The sequence below is a fragment of the Empidonax traillii genome, unplaced genomic scaffold (genome assembly GCF_003031625.1).
Source record: "Empidonax traillii isolate 1590-97213 ecotype Southwest subspecies unplaced genomic scaffold, ASM303162v1 scaffold191:size1449129, whole genome shotgun sequence".
NCBI classification, from domain to species: domain Eukaryota; kingdom Metazoa; phylum Chordata; class Aves; order Passeriformes; family Tyrannidae; genus Empidonax; species Empidonax traillii.
In genome coordinates, this window is record NW_020955384.1 from 1,319,113 (window position 1) to 1,345,765 (window position 26,653).

General features: G+C 39.3%; 1 protein-coding gene across 1 annotated transcript in view; it reads right to left on the reverse strand.

The window, feature by feature from the left end:
- Positions 1-26,653, reverse strand: part of LARGE1 (LARGE xylosyl- and glucuronyltransferase 1) — a 194,084-nt gene that overhangs the window by 89,980 nt on the left and 77,451 nt on the right. Inside the window, exon 5 of the mRNA XM_027886630.1 lies at positions 16,693-16,864. Within this exon, the coding sequence (XP_027742431.1) occupies positions 16,693-16,864 (172 nt within the window). The remainder of the gene's footprint in view (positions 1-16,692; positions 16,865-26,653) is intronic.

A 26,653-nucleotide genomic window follows, 5' to 3' on the forward strand; every position in this document is an offset into this window, starting at 1 on the left:
AAAATGCACCACATTCTTGCAAGATTCCCTGGTGGGGGAAAATGGTATTTTTGAGTACAATAATTGTACACAGCTACTGTAAAATTTTGGTGAGATCTGAGGGGAAATGGTTACAACACCCTGCTATCTCAATATACCTCCTCACCAACAGCACTAGAAATACATAAACTCTGTAACAGCCATAACATATAATTAAATAACTAGTTTCAGTTTGTATATATTCTAAGCCTATAAGGGAAAACCATAATTCAACCACACCTGTTTTCCTTCTTTAGTATCATTAGTACTAATTGCTCAGTTTTACTCATGGCATTCACTGGATGTATTTGATTGCTTTCAATATATTGCTAAGAGATACTAATCCCACTTGCAAGGCAAGAAGTGGATATTGGAATTGGTAAAGGTGCTTCAAGCTTTCAGGCTAATAAAACAGTTCTTGTAACACTTTATCTTGATTCATCTGGAGTAGTTTGCCTCCTTTCTGCCCTTTGACAATGGACCCACTGAACAAGACACCAGAGCTACAAAGTTCTTAGGAGCAAGCTTATGCTTTGCCTGACAGATAGGCCAGACAGGGGCAGTCTTTGGAGAGAACAAAAAGTACTAGCTGTTTTGGATTTCTTAAGAAGCATATCCTCAGTGCATTTTTGCAGCAGTGGGCATGTAAGCATGACGTTTTCCCCCCTCCCAAAGCCCTCAGCCTTAAATTACAGCTCTCCTGTCTCTGCTTTCAACTCTAGTTGCAACTTCCTTCAGAGTTTATCATTGCTTTTTCAAGCACTGGTCACAAGGAGACAAATATAATGAAAGGTGCTCTCTAGGTCTCAACACACTTTCCAGAGATTACTAACCTAATCTTTAGTTCTTAATTTTGACAACCTGGAGAACTTACATATTGTTAGAGAAATGATTAAATGTCTTCCTCTTCTACCAAGGGATAAATTAAGACTAATCACAGCTTGGGATCATGGAAATCAAATTCCTTCCACTTTAGATTCTACCTTCCAAACTTCATCCTAAGAAATTAGCATTCCCATCTGCCTTCAATGTGAAAGTCAGAGTTACATAGCAAGGTACCCTAGAGCAATATTTCAACCAAGTTAGTTCAAGCCTCACTTCAGCAATGGCTCCGTGTTCATTAGTACACAGGAGCTGTTCACGACTGAATCACCCAGCAAAGAAAACCTGATACATAGTCAAATGTGGGCACAGAATGGCATTTCTATTGCATTAACCAGAACACACGAATTGGAGTTTGTGCCGACTTTAAGCTTACTATGGAAAGACAGATGGTATCTGATCCAGGGTGAGGTTTCTCAGAATAGTTAATCTGTTAATACTTTAGAACAGAAATGAATCAGTGAATTTATACCAGATTACCACTTAGTGCTAGGTGGCTATGACATTTCTATCTGTAGATTTTTATTTACTGTATCACTAAACAGTGGACTTCATCAATAAATCTTCACCTCATAGTTTTGTGCCTTTTAGAGGAAGGTTAAGTACAGGACTGGCTATCTACTGACATGTGACTTGCCATTTCAGAGTGAATGTGTTCCAGCAAGAAACTGCAGATGGACCTCAGATGTAGGCTGAGGTAATGTTTTCAGTGCTCCATTGAAAACACATGGTGATGGGAAGATCACCAAAAGGTTGCTGTTTCACCATGAGAAAGGTGAAAAACAAGGCAGCTCAAGCATTGATGTGACATCTCCAATGACAAAATAGCTCTGAAGCACATGAAGAACTATTGTCACTGAAACACACTGATATTCAAGTGTCATTTCTGCCACCCACACTAACATGGTATTGTCTGCACTGGCTAGGTCATGATAATACTGATTATATGTTTTGTATTGCCAACATCCTGACAGTCCCAGGGGAATATAATGGGTCAGGGTAATTTCTTTTTTGTTACAGGGTTCTCAAAGAGTGTATTGCAATCTGCAGCTCTCCCTTACCTTTGCTTCACTTTAAAAGGAAATCTTCACAAATTCTCACTCTGCACAGGTACATATTCCAGATCTAGATCCTCCCCTGACATGGTCTCTGGCACTAAAATCTTGCTTCTTTACTTGAGCTTATCTCATATAGCAATCTCAGTCAAGTGAGACAGGAAAAATAATCAGCCACGAAACTGAAGGAAGGATTATTTGCTGATATAAAGAGCTCCATTAAAAATGAAGTTCATACATGTGGTAACAGCTGCCTTAGCATTAGCAGTGGGCAAAGTGGAAGTAGTTTTAAAAAGCTTAGGATATGTCTATTATTTGGTTCTAATCCAGCCATAAACCCAAACTACGAACCACAGACCTTACAGTACGACTGGCAAAAAGAAGAGGCTATGGCAGCCTGTTCTGTACTTGAGATGGAAAACTGTTCAGAGAATGGATTTGCACTGAATGTACCTAGTTAGTAAGATTAATGAGTAGAAATCATATTGCATGGTGGTCAGTCTTCAGCAATTTAATTGCAACAGGTACTAATTTCAACAGGATATAACAGTCCCTCTGAAGTTTGGCTTAATTTTTTTTCCATGGAGTAGAAGTCAACGTTGATGTTATCAGGAGGTAAAGAAGAAGGAAGTATTTACAACACCTAATTTCAATCTTTGACTTATTAATTTGACACTTCTTGACTGGAGAAAGGAGCTGAAGATGAGCAAGGAGGAAATCCAGTCCAGTAATTCCTAATTAGATGAGATGAAACAGGTCTCACCTGGAAACTTCAAAATGATGAAGGGGATTCTCAATACCATGATAATGAAGGATAAAGAACACCCTAGGATGTCACTTCTCTGAAGTTAGGGGGAGACATTCAGAAAGCAGGAAGGACATCCTGTTTCCCACTAATTATGACTCCCAGGTAGGGCTGAGAAATTCAGAATGGAACCTGGAGAACTGAGGGTCAAATGAGAGGAAGTAATAGCAGACTTGTCTAGGTTTGCAAACGGGTCAGTAGCCATAAAGCATAATAACAAGGCATTTCCTACTGCCTGCTTGACCTTGGCAAGGGAAAATCTTGCAATATCCTAGCTGGAAGCTTTTATGTTTTTTAAAACATGCATTTCAGGAATGCAAAGTTTTTTCATCATTGATGCAACTGATTACAGGAAACTGATAGACCTGTGCCTCTCCACGAAAATACCGATCAATAACAATCTCCACAGCTGTCTGGCTATGCTTGTCTATCCTCTTTCCAAATAAGTTGTGTGACTTGTCATATAATTATGAACCTGTAACAGTGTACCCTGTACTACAATGGCTTGCTGGGACAGAGTAAATGGTCTGTGACAGGTCATAACTTCAATTTGAAGTTTGATAGTGAAGATGCACAGTAATCTATCAGGCATTAGGAGAGCTGATATGCTCCAGTGGTCCACTGCTCCAGGACAGTTATGTAATGAGTAGATCGAGATGCAGATTTGTGGAAGGAAAAGCTCTATTACTATTCTTCATGAAGCCAAAAGGCTTTGTGGAGCACAGCTTTTAAAGATATCACACAGGAGGAGCGAAAGTCCTCAGCATAGACAGATCACAAACAATTTAGGGTTTGCCAGGTCGTGACCAACACCCTAAAGCTTGCAGGTTATCAATATGCAGCTGGAACCAGCTCTCAGCATGAAGCCCTCTCAGCTTTGTGAGAGGGCTGCCTTATTCCACAATTCCCATTTCAGCCTGGGAACAGTCTCAAGGAGCAGCCCCATGCAGAGAACTTGAAAGTAGTCCTGTCTTTTGATAACTACAATTATCATGACAAGTTGTTTTTATACTAACTCCCTGGTATATAATCTAAGCCCTAACTCCTGTTTTGCAGTGGTTTTGTTTGAGCATTTGTTCACGTGGACTGTTTAGCCAGCCCTGCTTTAAGTGCAATACCTCTGACCTCCACATTAAGCAACAAGAATTTATTTTTACTCTTTTCTGTTCTCAGTCAACCATGACACCAGATTTTCTTCCTGGATTTAAGTATATGCTTCATTTTTGTTGCTTATTAAGTCATTCTGACACTTTATGGAATCCCCGCAGTGTATTGTGATATACCTGCAAAAAGGCCAGGGTTAAAGACACTATGTGAAGAGGAACAAATAAAAAAGGATCCTCATAAAAACTGTCACCCACAACAGCACGTTTCTATGGTAATACAGGACTGCTTTGGGTTGTTATGGCAACTAAACCTTTAAAAGCAATAGCATAAAACCAAAGCAAAAAAAAAAAAAAAAAAAAGACACAAAAATGGAGCTTCATCACTGCTCTTCTCAATTTTATAAATAATTCTCAGTCCTCCTAGCCCACACAAAGACTAGACTGGGTGTTCCAGTGATCAAAACTCATTAGGAAGAGAAAGAAAACCACCTGGCTTCATGGCAATGGGTGCGTAGAGCCTCTTACCACTCTTTTAGAAAGAACGACTAGAAGTGCTTGGCCATAAGCAGAGCTCTTGTACCACAGAGCAAAACAAATAAGAAGGTGATAACAGTGACAACAGACTAATTGCTGACTGCAGCTAAGTGGGGATGGTATCTGCACTACCAACCTCATAGGAGGGACAGGCCAAAATTCCATTACAGTAAATGTTGGGTTATCTCCTTAATTCTACTTGTACTTCATTACTTCCTTGACAAGTTTTTTCTTGTAGTCAGATATCACTGCCAAGAAAATGCAAAAAATTACTAGATACATGCACTTGCCTCTATATAGCTTCACAGAAATTTACCATGATACATTGTGTTTTAAGATAATCTCAGATTTCAAGATAAATCATCTTGACTGATTGGGGATGTGTTATCACTTGTCCCTGTTTCTTTTCTTTCTTTCCTGCTCACTATCTTGTCTATTCACTCACACCTTTCATCTCCACATTGTTTTTTTTTTTCATTTATCTAACTATTATTACATTTGAAAGAATTACATGACCATGACGAGTGCAACTGGCAGTGTGTGAACATTCTCTTCTGCCTCAAAAGTCATACTCCAGAAGTGCATCCCCGCTTATGCTGCCCCGCTTATGCACTCCAGCCTTTGTGCACGTCAGACCTGGCTTGAGGTCACCCAACTCTTTTTACTCGTGACCCATAACAGGGGTCTAGAGTTGAAAAGAAAGCATATTCAAAGATTGCTCCTCCAACTATTCACATCTTTTTTTAGTTAGCCTAAAAGAGAAGATGTAAGCTCAAAGCAAGAATGTTTATGTAAATAAAGTAGTACAGGAGGTAGACTTCTTTCCTGATGTAAGTCAGCACCATCCTGCTCACTCCAATGCTTTATAAAGATAGTTTACATCAGCAGAGATGTACTCTTTTAGGATTTTAGGAAACCAGTGTAACAACATTCAAATCGTCATTTCTTAGTATTGGAATGTGTATGAATCTCCAAATGCTGTTAGAAATGGGTGCCAGTATGACTCTGAAGCAGGTTGGCAAAGCCCTACAGAATGTCACTTTGCACCTGCAATAATGATATCCTGAAGCATACAGAAATGAAATATTATTACTGTCTATTAAGCATAACACGTGCAGGAAGACACAGCAATGCAATGAATTAATGAAGTTCAGGAGATCCTGTGCCAATTTCAGAGGTGATGTGCATTTCAGGAAGTTGCTGTGAGCATAAACTGGCAGACATTTAGTGCTGATGACAGGAGAGCGGTAGCACTGAGTCAGGCAAGGACAATTTTAAATAAGAAAAAGTATGAGGGCTTACTTCGCTGTAGGGCTTTGGTCCTGCCCAAAGTCACATAGCTCAGAAGGAAAGAACCAGTAAGCACGTGCTAAGTCCTCAGATGGTTCATGGTCTGGCCTATTTGTCAAAAGCACCACTGAATGCTATAACACCTTCTTCGCTATACACCTCCACTTTTGTTCCCACCAGGCAAATTCTCTTGTTGTGTCAAAATAGCACTTACTTAAGGATTTCACCTAGTTGTGCCAGTAGTTAATGGCTTTCAAGAATCTGCTCTGCTGTCATGTTTGGTCCCAGCTCCAAAATGAATCCCAGAACCACACAGAGAAGAAGCAGCTGACACAGGGTTTGTGTTACACCAAAGCAAGAACACCACCAGCTTAGATCTTGAGACCTTTTTAAGTATTTAGGCAGTGCAAAGGAAACATAAATAGGCCTGCCTTTTCACCAGAAAATATCTAATGTGCACCTTTCTACTAACAATCAATCACCTTTTGGTACATATCTAGAAAGACTAGGGCAATATTCTTTTTGTTGTTAGCAGTGTCTAAAAGGGCAAAAAATACTTGAGGAATCAGAGGGAGAAATTCTTTGTTTAATTGAACTGCTTGGCCCATGCTGAATGCAGCTAGATATTACTGCAAGGAACATGCAGCGGAATCAGCTTGAAATGTAAGTCAAATAAAGTAAAATAAAATCACTGGGGAGATGCAGATAGAAGTGGTCCATTATAGACATAGTGAATTCTTTCTTTTACCTTGTTAGGGTTAAATGAGGGGTTCAAACATCCCTGAATCTCTAGGTTAACTGCAAATGGAAACCTGTGAGAGTTCTACTATTTCCACAAAATTGGACTAATTACTGGTTTCACTTAAGTGTCTAACTTTTAGTTCATGTAACTGTCCCCAGGTTTTGCTCATGGTGCATTTGAACAGAGTCTTAGTGCTGTTATGTAATAAATTGGTTTAATTTTGTAAACACATTTCCCTCTTGCATGGTTGTACAGGGAGCAATACCATCCACTCACCCTGCCGATGGGATAATCATACCATTGACCTCTGGACAGTATGTTCTACCTTACAGCTTGAACCTGTGAGACAGATATTCCCTACGCCACTTTACCCTATGCAAATCCATGTGCTGCCAAGGACAATATTACAGACATAATTTGCAGCATAAAACCAAAAAGGTGAAACCTCCAATGAGAGCTTTGTAATTGGAAATGGGGCCTTAGGTCCTTAAAAATATGGATTGTTAATGCAAAACAAGGTAGGTTCAGAGAATAAATCTGGTTCAGAGAAGGAGAAAACAGAATATCAGGTTATTACAATGCATGTCACAGAGAACTGTGAGAAGTGTATGGGCTTGATAGATTGCATGTGATTACAATGAGGGCCTTAGGCATGCAAACCTAGCTATTAAATATCATTATTTCTTTGGTCCTATTAATATAACTATCAAACCTTAGAGTAAACTTCATTTGTGAGATGAATGACCCATGTGTCCCTTTTGCTTGGCTTTTTCACACATGCAGAGGTTACTTATCATTACACATTATTAATTGGTGAACAGGTTGCCACTCCCTCTATATTCACTGTCTGCTCATGCAGTTGCTCAACTTTACTGTCACCTAGGAAATGCAGAGTGACTGGCCAGAGGGATTAGTACATGGGCTTAATTTGTGTATTCCACCCAAAAAGACTGGCAGAAATTTGGGGTTGGAGTTTTTTAACAGCCCTCTAAACAAAACGTAATTAAATAAGTTGTAAGTTGACAGGGTAAGGGTAATGAATGTATCTGAGAGCAAGCAGCCACAAGAAGGTGAGCGTATTATAGGAGAAAATTATCAACCTAAAACATTTATTAGTGGACAGCAACTCCTGTCTGATTTCCCCTATTTTGTTTGGATGGGCGGGTGTTCTTATTATTTTTCTCCTTGGTTTCTTCCCACCCAGTTCTCATATGCTTTCATTTTAGCACAGCCTACTGGCATTCCATTCCCAGAAATATATTTTTCCTCTGCCAATAACAAAGATGCAAAGCATAAATGCTTCTTCTCCTAGTGTGCACCCCGTGGGAGCTGGATTTTCTAGCTTCTGAAAAGGCATAGCTTTTGCTAGTCAAGGGAGATAGGGATATGCACTTGGGTCCTTTGATGCCGTGCTCTGCCCAGATTTCTCTCACTAAATATTTGCAAGGCAATTCAAAAAGCTCTAGGTCCATTCTCCACGTCTGGAGTACCGAAGATTAATAGAATTAAAGTATCTTTAAATTCTGCAAAAAGAGCTCAGGGGAGAAAGAAACTGTTTTTTTGCTCTAACACTGTGTGAGTCATACAATGTTTAGTTTGGGTGTTGGATACATCGTAGCATCTAAGCCAAAAAGACAGCTGCAGAATGAGTGGCAGTTCAACAAAGACTGGAGAACAATAATGTAGAAAAAGCACCAGATTGACGTTGAGAAGGTAGAAAAAAGTCCTCAAAATTTCAGTGTTACCAACAAGATTTTATTACAAATCTTGTAGTATGTGGTGAGTTTTTATTACAAAAACTCCAGTTGTATTATCAAAAGATAACAAAAGAGTATCAGCTTTCATTTATAATTAAAACATCCCTAGACCCCAAGAGAAAGAAGCTTGAAAACATGACCAAAGGGTATCCCTTGGAAATCAAATCAGAAAAAAAAATGAGCCCAAATCTTTTATTTTATTTTAGAATTTACCCCATTATGGGTTATACCCAATTTCTATGCAGTCTTGGCCTTTCACCTCTAAATATTTCTGCCTGATGGCAGAAACAGACAAAGGGCCATTCAGCTAAAATAGAACTACAGATGTTTCAGAAACTGCAGCCATTCTATTTTGGCAGCAATTCATAATCAGAATTTTCTGATTATGTCCCTTGTCACATTAAAATCCATAAACTAGAATGTGCACATGCTGATCCATATAATAAACTCTCTCCCTTGGAGCTCATTTACTGAGGTCAACCTTCTCACATACTGCCTTCTCAATAAAGGAATATCACAGCAAAGCAAACTGCAATTAGGGGGGAAAAAAAAAAGAAATAAAAAAAAAAAAAAAAAGAACTTCTAGCCAGTCAGCTTATCCAACAAGCTTGGAGAATCGGAAATGTTTTTCCCTAGACCCAGAGAATCAGCAGGTCCCATCTCTTTATTTGATCCCCTCCTAATTAAAGTCAGCAAAATTAACCCCCAATCACAGTTAGAAACTTGTCTGCTTTTACCCCAAATATCCTAACCCCTTACTTTCTTTGGCTCTACATCAGTGTTCTCCTGTAGTTTCACACAGAACAACAGCATCATGAGACAAGGGAGCATGACACCCCCGCAACATGTCTATCAGCTACAGATAACAAATAGGATTCTTTATCAATGAAGCTTCAAAGATTCCATAGCAGAGAAGAAGAAAACACCATGATATAACAATCAGGAATAGAAAATCTTAAGCAGATAGAGTCTCCACAGGGACCTTTTCAAAGGGAAAATGTATTTCATTTGTGCAATAACCCTAGGATGAGCTATATACTGTAGTCTAACCATTAAACACTTACACAAATCTTTCAGAAACTAACAGATGTTTCTTTTATGAGGAAAGACAAGTGCCATTCGGCCTTTTTAGACACTTATAAAAATTCAGATAACTTTAAACTATTTTAATAGCTGCCTGACAATTTTATTAATGCACTCTGCTATAATGTGACCGTTTCCTTCACAAAAAGACACATACCATGGATTTTTATACACACTAAGGTACGTGTTGCTAATGCCTTCCTCTTGATTAGTAAGAAAAGAAAGCCTATAGCACTGACCAGAAGAAAAAGAAAGATTTTTGCAGGATTTATCACAAACAGTGTGTCAGCCTGCGCAGATCCTGCCTCAAAATCATCTGGCAGCTTTAATGATTTACTCAGTGTAAACTGACAGACTGAACTACAGAACCTGCCCAGAATCAATTCTGTGGATCAAATCCTGGCTTGAGCCATAGGTGACAATGAATTTTAAATTTTAATCTTGGCCACAGCTGAATATTTTACATCATCACAAGAAGAGACACCTATAAAAAGCACAGCCTTTGCAGAAGGAGAGTCAAGGGCTATGACAGGTATAGTTTATTAAAATGGGGCTTCACTGATAGAGCCAAATTCAGGGAAATTTATACAGCACCTGCTGACTCTGCCTGACTCTCACCAGTGCCATCAGCATCTCACTTTCTGGCACACTAAATTCACAGGCAAATGAAAAGTTATGCGTGCATTTGATATTACATGCATAATAGTTCTTGTAGGAATATAATCACTAAACCCCCTACACAAGATGCTTAATTTTATGACGGTTGTGATTTCCCTCCCCTCCCCAATTTTTTTTTTTTTCTCTTTTTCCTGAAGAAGCTGAAAAAATAGTACGAACCTAGATTGATACCTCAGGCATTCTGCAGAGCAATATGCCAAAGCACCCACATACTGAGTGTTCGCAAATTTTAAGTTTGGGATTGACTATGTGCCAGTCCCTCTTCAGCTGTGGGCTCTTGATCCTGCACCAAAATCTCTGTTGACCTTTTCTGGCATTTATGATGTCAGTATGGATTTTTATCATTGTTTGCGCTCCTGACACAAAGCAAACAGCTTCTATAACATGTTTTTATTCATGCAAAGTATGAAGCTGTGAATATTGTTCTTCCTCTCAAGCTTGCCATTTCTTTCTCTCAAGCTTCTTGCATGCCCTGCTAATGGAGGTAGGTGACTCTTCCTTATTACCTTCATCAGCTTTCTCACAAGACTTACTTGAACACTAATTGTAGCTTATATTCTCTGGGTGACTTAGTATACAAGTAGAGTTATTTGAAATGAACTAATTATGTACTATCCAGTCTCTATTGTTTAAAAGCACTTAAAATATTCATCATATCATCTAGCTGGATTGTGAGACTAACATGTAGTAGTAGTAAGACATCACTGTTCAGTATAGCCTCTGAGTTTTGACATGTACTTAGAAATACCATAATGCCCTTTGATGTAACATTCAATTTACCACAGAGCTCCTCAACACTGATCTCTACAGGGATTATTCAGGTCTCATTTGTGAGTCTCAGCTATGACTCATACATAGCAATGGCCTAAAGGGACCAGGCAGACACAAGAATTGTCACCTGACACCAGATAAAGCACAAAGACAGTCCCTTTCTATCTATATGTACAGCACCCAGCATGAAGAGGTTGGGATCCTGACTGAAACTGCGACCTGTAACACAAATAATTATGATGAATGTTATAGTCAGGTCCCAAATAAATTCACAATACCATCTACAGTGAATACTCTTGAGTATCCATATCTAACATAGATTAAAAATCAGATGTTTAGAAAAAAGAACACACATTTCAGTACCATGAGTTTGGGTGAACAAGAATAATAAAACACTTAGCAGATGTGGCCTTTAAAAGAATTTTAAGATTGATAGTGCAGAACAAAGCTTTGGACCCATTGTTTTCTCACAAGAATTTGCCCAATTTCTGCAATAAAAGTATGCTGGTTACACTAATCCTTGCTGTCTGAAACCCTTTGCAGCACTTCATCTAAGAATATACTATGATCTACAGGCCTGCTCTTTTGCCCTTAGGCTAGGTGGTTTCTCAAGTTTAGAACTATCAAAATCCAGTGAAAGATGAATAGAAAACATAATCAGTGTCAACTAAGTCAGAGAAAACATGCATAACAGGTTATCTTCACCAGACTGGCTGCACACTCAACCTCTGAAGTTAAAATTTTGGAGATTTATATCAGTCCTAAAGAAACAGACTACCTATCTAAAGTGCAAGAGTCTAAAGCAGAAATGTCCAAATCCCAGCTGAAAAGCTGGATGTGACTCTTGAAATTTAAGTTACTGGTTCCCAAAGACATATTTATGCATAGATATTGAAGCTTGCATATAAAAGGAATAATAATTACACAATACCCGTTGACTGCTAAGGAAAATTGTTAAATGTTATACTGTTTGAGACACTGTTTCAGGCTACCAAAGAGACGTGCGATTTTCTCCCAAAGCCTAAGGTTGCCACTTCAAAGAGAGATTTTCAAATTTCTGCACTCAGCTACAGAAGAGTTGGATCACATATTGTAAGGACATATGCAAAGAGCTTATCAGAAAAGGGCAGGAGAGCAACAATTTACAAAGAAATCCTACTTTCTTTTTTCCATTTACAGAGCAAAGGTGGTAGTAACTTCACCACCAAAAATATTAAGTTACTATGTAAGGGTCTGATCTTTTCAGCAATTCTTAAGATGACTGGAAGAAGAAGTTTTGCAAAACAAGGATTCTGGGCATCGCAGATACTGTTTAAAACATATTGTAGGGCTTTCTACACAGCAGATTGGACCTGGTTAAATTGCCAGACAGTCCTGAATCTGAGTTTCTTCCAAGCATGGTGTCCTAGAAAAAAGGAATCTGAGCTCCTGGTCTCCCTTTGTCACTACTTTTGTTGGGAAGAAAGGTCTTCCTGGGGACAGAAAGAATTATAGACTCTAGGACCTTTTCTGTATGTGTGGCTGAAATTTGGAAAAGGCTGTGCTGGACTGCCTCATCAGTTATCCTGCAGCAACCCGCAGACAGAAGCTCTTGCCTTTTCTGCAGTGTTGTGAAAAATTCTTCTGTTTGCTCAAAAAGCATCCTGATGTAAGCAGGTTTACGATGGCAGCTTCTAGCCATCAGCTGGGTTTTTGAACATTTCTAGAAGGAGACTCAGTGAGTCTAAAGCTGCCCTCCAAGCTGGGGTTGGGCACAGTGTCAGGTTCCTTTGGAGAGTAGCCTTTCCCTTCACAGGAGTCTTATTACTCTTCTGTTTATGCAGTATTTCAACAAACATACTAGATTGTCCCAAAGAAATTTGCATAAACATAGCTGGGACTTCTGAGAGAGAAACACAGAAGAGATTAAAACATCAGTTCAGAAAAAAAGCCTTCAGAGGAATAATTGGGGCTAATGACATGAGACAATTTTTGAATCTTTCGTAATGCTGGAAGCACAAACAAAAAGACCCTAAGAAAAACTGAGAATCACCACATAATTTACATCAAACTTTTACAAAGCAGTAGAAGGGTATCGGTATCTCTCTTTACTTGCTCTTCCTTGCATTTCCATCGAATCTTAGAATGATACAATCATTTAGACTAAAAGGACCTTTATGTCCAACTGTTAAACTTACACTACCAAGTACACCACTATATCCAACTATACAACTTTCAAATACCCCCAGGGATGTGACACCGTCACTTCCTGGGCAGCCTCTTCCAATGCTTGACAACCCTTTCATGAAGACATTTTTCCTAATACTCAATCTAAACCTCCCCTGGGAAGTCAAGACCATTCTTATCCTATCTCTTATTACTTGAGAGCAGAGACTGACCCCTACCTGGCTACAGCCTCCTTTCAGGGAGTTGTGGACAGGGATAAGGACTCCCCTGAGCCTCCTTTTCTCCAGGTTAAACAACCCCAGCTTCCTCAGCTGCTCCTCACAGGACTTGGGCTACAGACCCTTCATCAGCTCTGCTGCCCTTCTGTGGACACCCTCCAGCACCTCAGTGTCCTTGTAGTGAGGGGCCCAGAACCGAACAAAGCACTTGAGTTGCAGCCTCACCAGTGCCAAGTACAGTGGGAGAATCACTTCCCTAGTCTTGCTGGTCACACTATTTCTGACACAAGTCAGGATGTCATTGGCCTTCTTGGCCACCTGGGCACACTGCTGGCACATGTTCATCTGCTCTCAACCAGCACCCTCAGGTCCTTTTACACTTGGCAGTTTTCCAGACACTCTGCCCCAAGTTGGTAGCACTGCAACGGGTTGTTGTAAGCCAAGTGAAGGACCTGGCACTTTGCCTTGTTGCAACTCACAGAACTGGTCTCTGCTCATCAATACAGCCTTTCCAGATTCTTCTGCAGAGCTCTCCTGCTCTCCAGCAGATCAATACTCTCACTCATCTTGGTGTCCTCTGCAAACTGACCGAATGCACACTTGATCCTTTCATCGAGATAACTGATAAAGATATTAAACCAAACTGGCCCCAATACTGAGCCCTGAGAGACACCACCGGTCACTGGTTGCCAGATGTATTTAGCTCCACTTCCCACCACTCACTGGGCCTGGCCATCCAGCCTGCTTTTTACCCTGTCCCAGCCAGGAGCAGCCAGTTTCTCCGGGAGATTGCTGTGGAGACAGTGTCAAAGACTTTACTAAAGTTTAGGTAGACAACAACCACTCATCCACTAAGCAGGTCACCTTGTCATAGAAGGATATCAGGTTGGTCGAGCAGGACCTGCTTTTCACAAACTCATGCTGACGGGACTAATCCCCTGATTGTCCTGCACATGCCACATGATGGCACTCAAGGTGAGTTGCTCCATGACCTTCCCTGGCACCGAGGCCTGTAATTCCTTGGATCCTCCATCTGGCCCTTCTTGTAGATGGGCATCATGTTTGTTAACCTCCAGTCCACTGGGACCTCCCTGGTTAGCCAGGACTGCTCGCTGCTTCAAAGGGGCATCTCCCCTGGTTTTCTCCTTCACCATCTGTGTCAAGAAATTATCTTCCACACACTCCAGGAACTTCCTGGGCTGTTTCCTATCCCCTGTGTTGTATTTCCAGCAGACATCTGCTAAGTTTAAGTCCCCCATGAGAACAAGGGCTAGCGACTGTGAGACTTCTCCCAGCTGCTTATACAGTACTTCTTCTGCCTCTTCATCCTGATTGGGTGGTCTGTAACAGACTCCCACCATGATATCTGCCTTATTGGCTTTCCCTCTGATTCTTACCTATAAACACTCAACTCTAATGTCACCATCATTGAGGTCACCTTTAGTAATAGAACTGCAGCCTCAGACACAGAGCAGAGAACAAGCCTCTGCTTGGACACTAATTTCTCTCTCCTCCCCAACATTTAGGATCCAAAGTCCTCCCACCCTGGCTCAATACCTAGTGCTATGGGATTGTCCCATCAATTCTTTCTTTGTGCTTGACTGCCCGGGAGATGAGCAGATATAGACACTGACCAATTTATTAGCAGGATTAGAAAACTGTGGAGAAGCAGGTAGTCAGCTGAAATTAAAAGGCACACTGGACAACTTACAAAATCATACATTTGGGAGCTGTGCTATGTATGTTATAGGGGCTGGCAGTAGCACAGGAATTCTGTCTCTGTGTGCAAGTTAGAGCTTTTCACAGCTCTAATCAGAGGAGCATTCTTGCCTAGCTCTATGGAGACTAACATAACCACTTTTTTAGTTCTATTAACTACTCTTCTCCATGTTTCCGTATTTTCTGTCTGTATTTTCTTTCAATCTTCTGTCTGCTTCTGGTCCATGTTTCTCTCCTTGCAAGTGGACTTTATGCTTGGTTTCGTTCCCCCAGTAAAAAAGCAAGGGATATTAACTGAAATTATGGCAGAAAACACAAGCAAGATGATTCCCCTCACTGTGTCAATTCAGATTTTGCCCTCTTTGACCATGCAGTTCTCTATGACCAAGTTTAGTTTATATACATTTCTTTACACAGCGCGTCATGCTTATACACTATATTCAGTAAAATATTGCTATTAAAGGGACAGCAGAACACAGTGAGACAGTGCAATAGCACAGCATTACTCCTTAAGCATAAATTTATGTTACTTATGCTTAAGGTTTATGTTTACATGAGACTCAAGGTTCAGTGGAGGGAAAGGTTTGGTGAAGAGGCCTGAACAGTACCCGAAGAGGAGGAAAAATCTGATATTCCTTAATGAAGAAAGCTTGTGAATAATTCAGTTAAGTAAGAAGGTGATTGCTTCAGGTCTGCTGAAAGGACATCAGTGTATCCACAGAAAGAAAAGGAAACAAATGCATGGAGGAGTAAGCACTAGAACCCTGTCCTTGACAGTAGAGCTGAAGACAATAGGTCCTGCCCCTTAGTTGGGTACTGGGAAAGGCAAAGAGGCCTTGTGGATTTTAGCAGGGGATAAGTACAGTAAATATGCTCTCTTTTCTGTTATCCTCCTAATGGAGTGGTGTATTTTGGCTTCAGTAAACAAATACTCCCATTTGCTTAGGCTGACTTTGCTTGAGATGGTTTTGAGAGAGCTGATTAAACGCATCAAGGTTAAAATTCTACAGGGTTGTAAACCTTCAAACCAGCATGCTGTAATGCCTCTGTGCTTACCATGCAGTAGACATTCTGAGGGTAAGAAAAAACAATAGGGTATCTCTCTGATTCTGAACAGCTCGCAATAAGAATTACACGGTTTTAGCAGTGTGCTACCTAGGAAAGTGCTTTGGTTTGTGAAAGGGTAGTGGGAAACTTTTCTGTGATCATCTCCTTACAGAGTTACTCTGAAAGTCTCCTTTCTAGGTAAAACTATGAAGTGCATTTCCAAGGAGCTGTGGGAAATGGAGATAGGTGAAGAAAACTATTTTAGGTGGAGACTTAGAATCCAGAACCCTTTATCAACTTATTAAGAGGAGCAGGCAAAAATGGAACCCATTTCTATTCACATGTTTAACTCTGCTCCCTTCATCCTCCTCTCTAGTTCAAGAATGATCCAAACTTCACTCACTTTCAGAGGTGATATGGAAAAGTTCTACTGAAAATAATAAATTTTTTTTATTAATAGAAAGAATAATAAAACCCAAGTTCTTCCAAGTATAGAGTACCAAGGGGTACTTGAATGGTACATCACTAGAGCATGCTCATAATTCTTCATCACTTACTGTACTGTCAAGCTCTCACCTGTCCCAAATAATCAGACCAATAAAACCAACTACATAGATAATCAGTGTCATCAATCATTCTATACAGAATATCACTGAGAAAAGAGCTCACACAGAGAACAATTATACTGAAACACCAAAAACTAAAAGAGTGAAAACATTTAACAAATCTCAGGTAGCGCTTTCATCCCCACTGTATTGTTTGCTTTAACATTCTCCCTTCCCCCCTCAAACAAGGAAGTAAAAAAAAGATCATTAAAATACCTTTGAACTTGTGAAAGACGGCCCATAGCTCAGCAATGTCAGTGGCAAATGTAATGTCTGTGTCGAGGACAATGACTCGCTCAAGATTAGAAGGTAGAGTCTTAGTCAGAACCAACTTCATCAGCCCGTAAATCCCAGAGTAGTGTTTGTTGGGGATCCAAGACACTTCCGACTTGACAGGAAATGGGAAGTGGGAAAGAAGAAGAAAAAATAATCTTCATTAGAGAGAGAAACTTTTCCTGACACTAGTTTCTTGTAATAGTGGAAGATCTCTGAAGTGAAAAGTCATCTAAAATCCTGCTTTCAAATTTACTTCAGAAGCTCCAAAATGCACAAAAGTTTCTGAAACCTTGGGAAACGAAAAGTTCTCTGAGGCAACCGCTTTACACAACGAAATTAAAATTAGTTGAGCCTTTCTGATCCAGTACAACTCCTTCTGAGACATTCCTGTATCCTGATAAAATTGAAATATATATTTTTAATCTAAAACTGCTGGTATATTGTAACTTACTTTCATTTTCAACCAAACCAAAAATTTTTATGTTTGCCATTCCCAGAATATTCTGACTCTTGAGGTAGAAGTAACAAACATCATTTTGTTCCTTATATTTTTTATAGATTTGGAGGTCAACATTTCAAAAGGCCCATTGTTTGGTATAATGGGCCAGAAAACTGCAAGAAAAATGTTTCTTACACACTCAAATGTTCCTAAAGCTTTAACTTTAACTTAAAACTACCAAAATCACACAGATGTGCTCAAAAGTAGAGAGAACAGAACATTTTTAGCCACATTTTTTGTTTGTCACATATCGAAGTGGTAAACTCAAACATTTTCATTTCTTCAGAACAGGCTAAACAAAACATTTCTACAGTTTCTAAAATAAGTTGGGAGACCAAACTCCATAGTTGGCTACGTTCCATGAGTTATGTTTAATTTTCTTACTGTGAGACTCAAGTTCTAAAGTACCAAAAGTCACTTCTGAAAGTGTCATATAGAGGTTTTTGAAAAGTTCCCATTTCCCTGTCTAAAACTCCTATTGTTTAATGTTTTAAAGGGCACGCATTACAATTCCCAGATTTTAAGTTTTTCCTTGAGTCATGCTCTCCTTAGTTTCAGTTAGTATTTTATCTAGAGAGGACCTGAGTGAGACAGATTTCAAAACTTGTCCTATCATGTAATACTTTAAGGAAAGTAGGCAGAAACTAAGTGCATTCATAAAACTGAGGAGATTTATTCTGTTATTTAACTATCTCATATCTATTCACTGGCATTGTAATGTTTATTACATGAAACAGCATTTGTACAGAACTCATTGACTCCAAAATCCTTAAAGAAAACCTTCCTGTGAGAAAATGAGTTCCTAAAATTTATTTGAAGTTGGAAGCCTGGTTGAAGAAAGGCTAATAACAGGTGCTTAGAGCACACTTCTTTTTGAATATAAAGTAACAAGGCCTCTGATGATGTAAGCTGACCTGCTCTACTCCCTTTATGATGACACACAACTTCCCTCTGTATTCTAAGGATTCCTGTACCAGGGCAGAGCTTTTCTCCACTACTAAGTTCATTAAAAAGACTGAGGGAAGTAGAGTAAACCTTCAAGGAGAAAGACAGAATTTTAAGGGGAAAGGCAGAAAAAAAAGGTTATCATAAAACAAAGCAAAACCAGAAAGCGCAAACTGAAGTGTGAAGTTTTGTTTGGATTTTTGAAACCTCAATGCTCCCAGAAATGTCTTCTATGTGTGTAACAGAGATAATTTCAAATCCACACCCTCAAAACTCTAATTATTTGTGGTCCCACAGGGGGCCTTCAGGAATGCACCATCACATTAAGGTGTCAGAAAGCAGTATCTACCTTGCTTTCACAAACTATATTGCTTTGAATCTGCCACTTGACATCCTTGTGATAGACGAGTCATATCGCACATGTTAAGAGAGCTAATAATTTTACAGATTTATGTTTGCTTTTACCCATCCCCATGTTACTAATTATGGGTGGCATGTCCTTCATTTTACTACTCCAAATGCAATATTTCTCTAAAACAACACTTAATACGCTTATGCAAATAAACCTAATAAGGTAGGGGTTCAGATGTTGCATGAATAGCCTGAGACAAGGGAAGGTAAAAGGTGGCTGGAAAAATAAGCCACCTTCAAGGTGCAGTTACCTTCTTTGCTCTCAGGATTCCCAACACCACTGCCATGTATCACTAAATGGAAGAAATCCTTGTGAAGCAGTTCCTTCTGACCTGGTAGACAGAAACCAAAAGCCTGCCATCCTGAAGCCTGATGTCTGAAAAGATGACTTTTTAAAATGACAAAAGCAGTCCCTATTCCACATGGTCTATCACAGCTGGATAGCACTTGCTTGATTTGAGCATACATTGAAGCGTGGATTGTCAATTAGTTCAATTTATCTAAAGTTTTCTCTCCTGTATTGCAGAGTTGACTAAGACACAGAGATCCTAATTAGTCCCCAGCATAATTTCTTCATGGCACTGCTATTCATGAATAATGTAACCGTTCCAAATTCATGCTAAGGAAAACTGCTTACACTATACAACAGCACTGTGAAGGCTCACTCTCTCTGGGTACTACATACAGTCTTCTGTACATACAGTAGAAAAGAAATATAAGGGCACAGTGTTTGAATAGGTCATTGTCCCTGTTGAGGCCAGGACCTGGAGTTTATTCTATACCACCTCATATCATTGCCAGGGGTGGGGGAAAGGGACTTTCCCACGTCCAAGAAGGAGGGCGTGGCTTCCAGTCAAAAAACATGGAGGCGTTGTTGGCCACTGTTCACTGTCTCAGGGTCTGGGGTTTTTGCACACGAATCATTCTCTCTTTTGTATACCTTTGTTATTAGTATTGTTACTGTTACTATGAATTTTCTTATCTCATTGCTGTTTCCAGTAAACTGTTCTTACCTCAACCCATGATCTTTACCTTTTATTTACGCCTCCAGTTCTCAACTCCATCCCGCCAGAGCGGGAAGGGAGAGGGGAAGAGGGGAGTGAGCAAGTGACGGGTGGTTTGGTATAGTCTCGGTAGGGACACTAAACTGGGGAGCACTGTTCCTAAACTGCGACAATTGTTAAGAAGTGCCAGTTTAAGATAATTATGGTGGCCTAACTCATAAAAAAATAATTGCAAAACTCTTGGAAAATCCTGCAACCTTTAAGCTGTCCACTTTGATATAACTGGTAACATTTAGTCACTTTTTCTCAATATTGTCTAAATACTTTCTGTAAGTCTTAATGCATATTTTTTTCTCTAGAATAGTTAAAATGGCCCATATATGCCATGTTTGTGAATTATCTGCTTTACAAGCTAGATCAGAGATGCCTTCAGAGAACAAATATTCCTAGAAGATACATCAGGAACAGAAAAAACCAGAGTTAGTAAAAGAAGAAAGAGAAACAAAATAGTGTGACATACTTTGCCATTTGTGTAATTCCCAGTTCAGCAGAAACAGCATACCTTGGGTCCCTAGCTCTCAAGATCTGGATTTTTGTTCATGAGAGGAGAGTAAAGAATGGCATTCAGCTGGTACTGACAGTGATTCTTTTAAGTTAAATGAAATAACATCTACTCACTAAAGGTCTTTCATCAAAACCATCTTTATTCTTTCTCTAATTGAACCCTGAAAATACACTAAATTATCTAAGTTATTTTAATATAAAAATTACATGCCCGTGAGTCTGCATGCAGTACATAACTGATCAGTCTGGTAAATGCCAGAGAAGTGAGAGCAACAGTCTCCATGACCAGCAAGTTGTCTTCCCTAACTGGGTTCTATCACTGGGAAAAGCTGACTAAAACACAACCTAAATCAGCTTTCTCATAGATGCTACCACTGTATACATTTTCATTAGAGTTAGCAGAAATGCCATTTTTAAGAGAGAAGTCTGATATAGACATACAGCTTTAAATCAAGTTTCCCTGTTTCTGTGACTGAGAGAGGGGAAAACGGTGGCCCTTTCCCTGTTTGTGAACAAATTGTATAGTGATTATGTTCCCAAGTATTTAGGTATTTGTATTTTTAAAAACACACTGCAATCACAAAGCACAACTCTTATACTGTCATCACAAATATATTTAGCCAGACTTTGAGTGTTATACTGTACTTCTTTAGGGAATTGTGTGATTATTTTTTTTTATTTTGTTATGCTATTTTACCCCCCCAAAAAATGATACGGAAACTTGTCCAGGCTTCCCAGGTGAGTGCTGTCTCCTCCATAGCTGTAAGTTAAATAACTGTACAAGGGCAGGTCACTTGAGCCCCTCTGAAAGGGAGAGAGACTTGGTCTTGTAGACTTGGCAGAAAGCAAATTTGATACCAACATGAATGGAATGACAGTGACCAACAGGGAAGGGCAAACAACTTATAGTGCCTGTATCCTGTCAGATCAAGAGTCCATTGAGCTTAGTAGCTGGCATCTGATAGTGGTTGGTGGCAGGTGCTTACTAAAGAATATAAACCCAACAGCAATACTGCCCCCATATATACTCCCACTCTGCAGCAATTTGCACCAGATTTGGGAGTGATAGGTGGTATTTTTTTGATTAATAACTTTTGGTGCATTTTTCATTTGTGAATTAGGTTGGGTTTTGAAGCCCTGTAAGTTTTTAGCAACATCCTGTAGCAGAGTGTCACAGCTTCTTTACAACTCCTATTTCTTTGGACCCAGCTATCTACCAGTTTAATTTCGGTCACATTCCTTCAGTGTGGTAAGATGGAATTTTGTCTGATGAAACACTTTGCCTGGCAGCATGTCCTTAAACACTTTAACTCTGGAAATATGCAACCTTCAATAATATATTGATTTTGTCACTACATTCACTGCATCTTCCTAGATATGCTTGGTAAAAAAAAAAAAAAATCAATCAAAATAATCCACAGCTACCGCATACTATCCCCATCCCCACTTCAAATAAAACACAGCCTTGTTGCTCAGCTGACTTTACAAAAGCACCACTAAGGCCAGTATCTTGCAACGGCCTGTAGGGTCAGATGGCCAGGTTGAGGCACTAGGCTGAGAAACAGCAAGCCTGGGGGCAGAAGGTGCCATTTGCATGTACCCTCACCCCTCTCAGAGACGGGCTAATAAATGGGATCAAATAGAACCAAACCCACCACCATCCAGACTGTAGATTCCCTGTGTTGAGGAAGGAAACAGCCAGCAGCAAATAGAAGTCAGAAAACAGAAGAGCATGAGGAAGTTGAAAAGGCAGTCTGTAGATTTTGCCTCCCCAGAGCAGACATGCCAGCTTTTGCCATTAGAAGTATCTGGCATCTAGAATATACTGATTAAAATGGACAAAAATGTGAATTAGGCTTTGTAATGAATGACTTGATGGAAATGTGAGTATCCAAAAGTATTCATCATCTATTTACTTCAACACAGGCACTACCATTGTGAAGATTATAGTAGTCAGGTGATAAACTAACTTCAAAATCTTAAAAAAAGCAAACAAAGCAAAACTTCTAGACCACAGCAAAATCATGAAGAATGTTGTAAATCCGGACAAATCATAGCTGAATTATTCTGAATTGTGTCTGACCCTGATCTGAAAACCAGTGTAATCTACATGATGAAAGAACTTAGAGCAGGAGGGATCTCTGTGAAGGAAAACCAGCCAAATTCATGTCCCAGGTATGGGAAACAACCTTTAAAATTCTGATATGTGAATCAGATAACAATAAAGATTTCTATTCCCTCAGACTGGATAAATAACTTTCTAGATGTAGTTGATAACTTCTTTTCACAGTTTTTTCGTTATTTGCTTTGTTGCTACTACAAACACCAGAAGGAGCAAGATATTGTTTTTTTAAAACATATGACCTTTATTTTAGTCTTTCATTTTGTTTCTAAACTAGAAGAAAATACTGTCACCATTTTAGTGACAATCATATAACTTAAGATTTTTTTTTTTTTTTTTGCAACACAAAGCCCAAAAAGAGGGAGTAAACAAACAATAACAATTTGCTGGGACAGGGCAGTTTTCTTTACGGACAGTTTTTCTCATCACAGTTTTTCACAGATTCGTCTGTGTGAATTTTCATCTCTGTGAACCTTCATCTGCTGTAAACATTTGCCACACCTTTTCCCACATTCCTGAAACTTCAGTCACAATTCCAGCAGCACAGATCAGGACTAGTTCTAGGACAGTCCTCTCTTTTTCACATTGACTTTACCTCCCAGTGTCTAAACTCTTGGCAGGGACATGTGTCTGATCCCCTTTCTCACTGTCTTGCTTCCAGGAGAGCATTATCAATGTCTTGTTGCTGAGACTGGGTTAACTGAATCACTGAGGAAGGAGGGGAATAGCAGGTTAACATTTAAATATGGGTATAACATTCATGCTCCTCTCAAGCACACTGTATGCATATTTTGGAGATAATAATAATAAAAGAAAAATCTGAAGTGAGAGAGAGAGAAATTCCAAGTCACCAAAGAGAAGAAGAAGACGACTGTCACCTGTAATAGTTTCCTCAGAAGGAAAGCCAAAACGAATCTTCTGGCATCTCCACCTTCGGAAAATCACTGCCTTTGCTCCATCTTATCAGGTAATCAGTAACCATTAACAGAAGAGCCTTATTTAAAGGAAAACAGTCTCTTCTGTTAATGTTTGCTGGGTAACTTATAACTTCAACATTGAATTTAGCTTTTTCCTGGGTGATTCACAGGTTTCAATTATACTGATATTCCCCCCCATAACAAGTCTGTACTATTTATATGAATGGTTGTCAAGGAAACCAGAAATCCAGCAAAGCTTGGGAAGTTTTCTAGACTCAAAATTTCTGGTGCCTGAGTATTTTAAGAAATAATAATAACTCACACTAAGAAACAACTGTAAGGAGACAGGAATTTATACATTTTTGCCAAAATTATTTTTCTATTTCTGCTGGCCTTTGCTGCTGTTGTTCTTACTCATCACAGAAGCACTGGTGACTTTAATAGAATTCTGCCTCATCTTTCACTTTAAGAAACAGATGGTATCTTCCACACATACATGCAACAAGTTTTGATACAAATACCAGTGAGCAAAAAGGCTGAGATAGAAATGGATGATTATCTGAACCTCTGGTTCCTCGATAATGTAGAGCAAATGCAGAAACCATAGAGCAAGCCACAACTGGAAAGGAAGATTAGATATTAAAAAGGCAGAACAAACAAAACCTCCCAAATCAGCATCAGCATACAGCAAAGGAGAATAACTGCAAATTAATTCTCCTCTCCATAGCAAAGTCCATAACACAGTGGGATTGTGTTTTTTTCTTTCTTTCCAAATCTCTCACCAATACACACATGCACAAAAAGGGCAGACAAGTTGTAAAAACCCGATTTAAGGATGCTTTTTCAAAACACCTTTCTTAATAACAAAATTAACTGAGGGTGCCAAGAGCTAATCCATGCTTCATGTTTGGAACCAGTGTGCTTTATATGGATGAAACTGCAGACTGTTATATAAACTAAAATTGATGGGGATTTTTTGTCTCTGCCATTTAGGTAACAAGACATTCAGCCAAACCTCTTTTTCAGAAAAGAAATGGTCAAAAGATAATTCACTTACTGGGATCTTTGAAGATTATCTCCCTCCCTTTATGCATTTGGCTGGCTTTCCTCCCACCTTGCTTAGCCCCATCAAACTCCAACAGTCAGTTTCTATTTGAGTCTATTCTTCAGTGCCTCTTGAGACATTCCAAATTTCCTCTACTGTTTTTTGCTATCTCCAAAATGCTGAATGCCCTCTTTATTTTTCTCTATTCATTTTTGCAAGATGAGACTGCAGAACAGAAGAGTGTGGCCAGTCTCAGTTAGTGCTGTTTCTTGTTCCTATGGGGTCTTTGGCCTCAATTACAGCTGTTTGCAGCGCGGCAGTCAAGGGTGTAGGACCTACAAGAGTCAGACCATCCTGAGAGAGCTCAGTGAGAACCAGCCAGACACCAGCCTCCCAGTCCTACCTCTCTAGAAGAGGCAAACGCTCAAGCTTTCCCTAGAAGATAAGATAAAGCCTTTTTTTTTTTTTTTTTTTTCTTCCTGTCAGTGAATGAGTGAAAAGAGGCACACACAGGTTGGACTAGATAAAATGGCAGGAAGCCAGAGCTTTCTGCTAAAAGATGACTGACACGTAGATTCGACTAGAATTTGCCCAGTGGTGAAAAGTAACTCGTGGCTGCCCTTCTCACTTCATCTGTTTGGAAAGATAAGAAAGATCAATTGCCCGCTTTAATTGCTAGTGAACTCAATCAACAAGCTCTTTGTACTAATCCATCAGGGAAGATACAAATCCACGAAATTACTATCATTGTCAGCTTTTTAACTTTATTAACTATGCAAATACATGCAGCCATTATATGTACTAGCAAATTTCCATGCAGCTCTTGGGATCAAAGTCCAGAGGCATCCAATCTGTATTTTGCATGGTGTCAGGATACCAAACAGGTGTCATCAAGACGTGCTGTTCAGAATAAAAAGCAACACCATATCCTGCATAAACACATTATGGTGGACAGAAAACAGCCTCAGCTCAGTGACAACAATTTATCTGAAGTGGAATTTTTTTCCCTACTGGAAAATTTGTGCAAGAGTCTTTTTTTTAAGGGTGATGAAAGAAAGTTACAGAACAATTATGTTGACTATTGCCAACTGAGTAATGCCTGACAGGAGACTGAAGGTCTAAAATATCAATTATCATATGCAAAAAAATCCCCAACCAAATCCCAAAAGTATTGAGGGAATGACTTCTCACCAGTTTAAGACTGAAAGATCTTGTCCTGTTTGTATCCATACAAAACCATATGTATTTCAGTGCAACAGCCAGAGTTGCACAAGAAAGAACCACAGAATATCTCAAGTTGGAAGGACCCATAAGGATCATCAAGTCCAACTCCCTGCTCTATAAAGGACAAACTAAAACTAAACCATATGACTAAGAGGGTCATCCAGAGGTTTCTTGAATTCTGTAAGGCTTGGTCTCATGACCTGAGTTCAAGAGCTTGGTGCCATGACCCTAGGGAGCCTGTTTTAGTGACCAGCTACCCTGTCAGTGAAGAACCTTTTCCTGATGTCCTAGGATGATTTGTGGAAACTGTGTGGGGAATGTAGCTATCACATCTCTGACATCCTAATAGGAAATCAAAACAGCAAATACATAGGAGAAAAAGGATTAATTTTAGGATTAATCTATTCCGAAGAAAATCTCTACCCATAATCCAGCATCTCACTGGTAAAATTAACTCTCTCCAGAACCTAAGCTTTTACTTTTTCTGTCTTAAAAGAAAGAATGGTAAGATTTCAACAGCTGAAAATGCTGCCCCAAAAAAGAGGCCATCAGTGGGTGGAACACACATCCAGCTAGTGGTATAAATGCTATATCCCATAAAGAACTATTAGTTTTCTTGTTTTCTGAAAAAGCAAAGAATTTGCAGGAAAACAAATCATCCTCCATCCTGCAGGGGTGGAGGCCAGGTGAATGGAACTTCTTATATCGCAATTATTTTTCAAGAGAACAAAAATTACATGAAGTAGTGTTTTTTTCTCCAATGGTAAGTATTACAATAGATCAAAACTCCTGGGGATTAAAAAGCCCCAGGAATACATCTGGAATAAAAAGGATAATAAAGGATAAAATGTATTACAATTATGAACAAGCAAAACTAACAATAAACTAGTATAAGAAGCAGTGAATGTGACTGGAGGGGGGGAAAGTGTTCTTTGTTACTAGAAAGAGCTAAGATGTCTCTCAAACAATGCAGCACTAACTAGAGAAACAAATGGAAGAAAATAAAGACATTATTTGGTAAGCAGCGCTCCTTCAAAGAAAGAAATACTGAAATTTAAGATTATGACACCTGTCTATCTTATTGCCTGGGTTCTGGCTAAATATTGTCAAATACTTCAGAAAACAGTGAATTTGCATGAGCAGTGTTTAAAGGAAGTGTCCATGTATCAG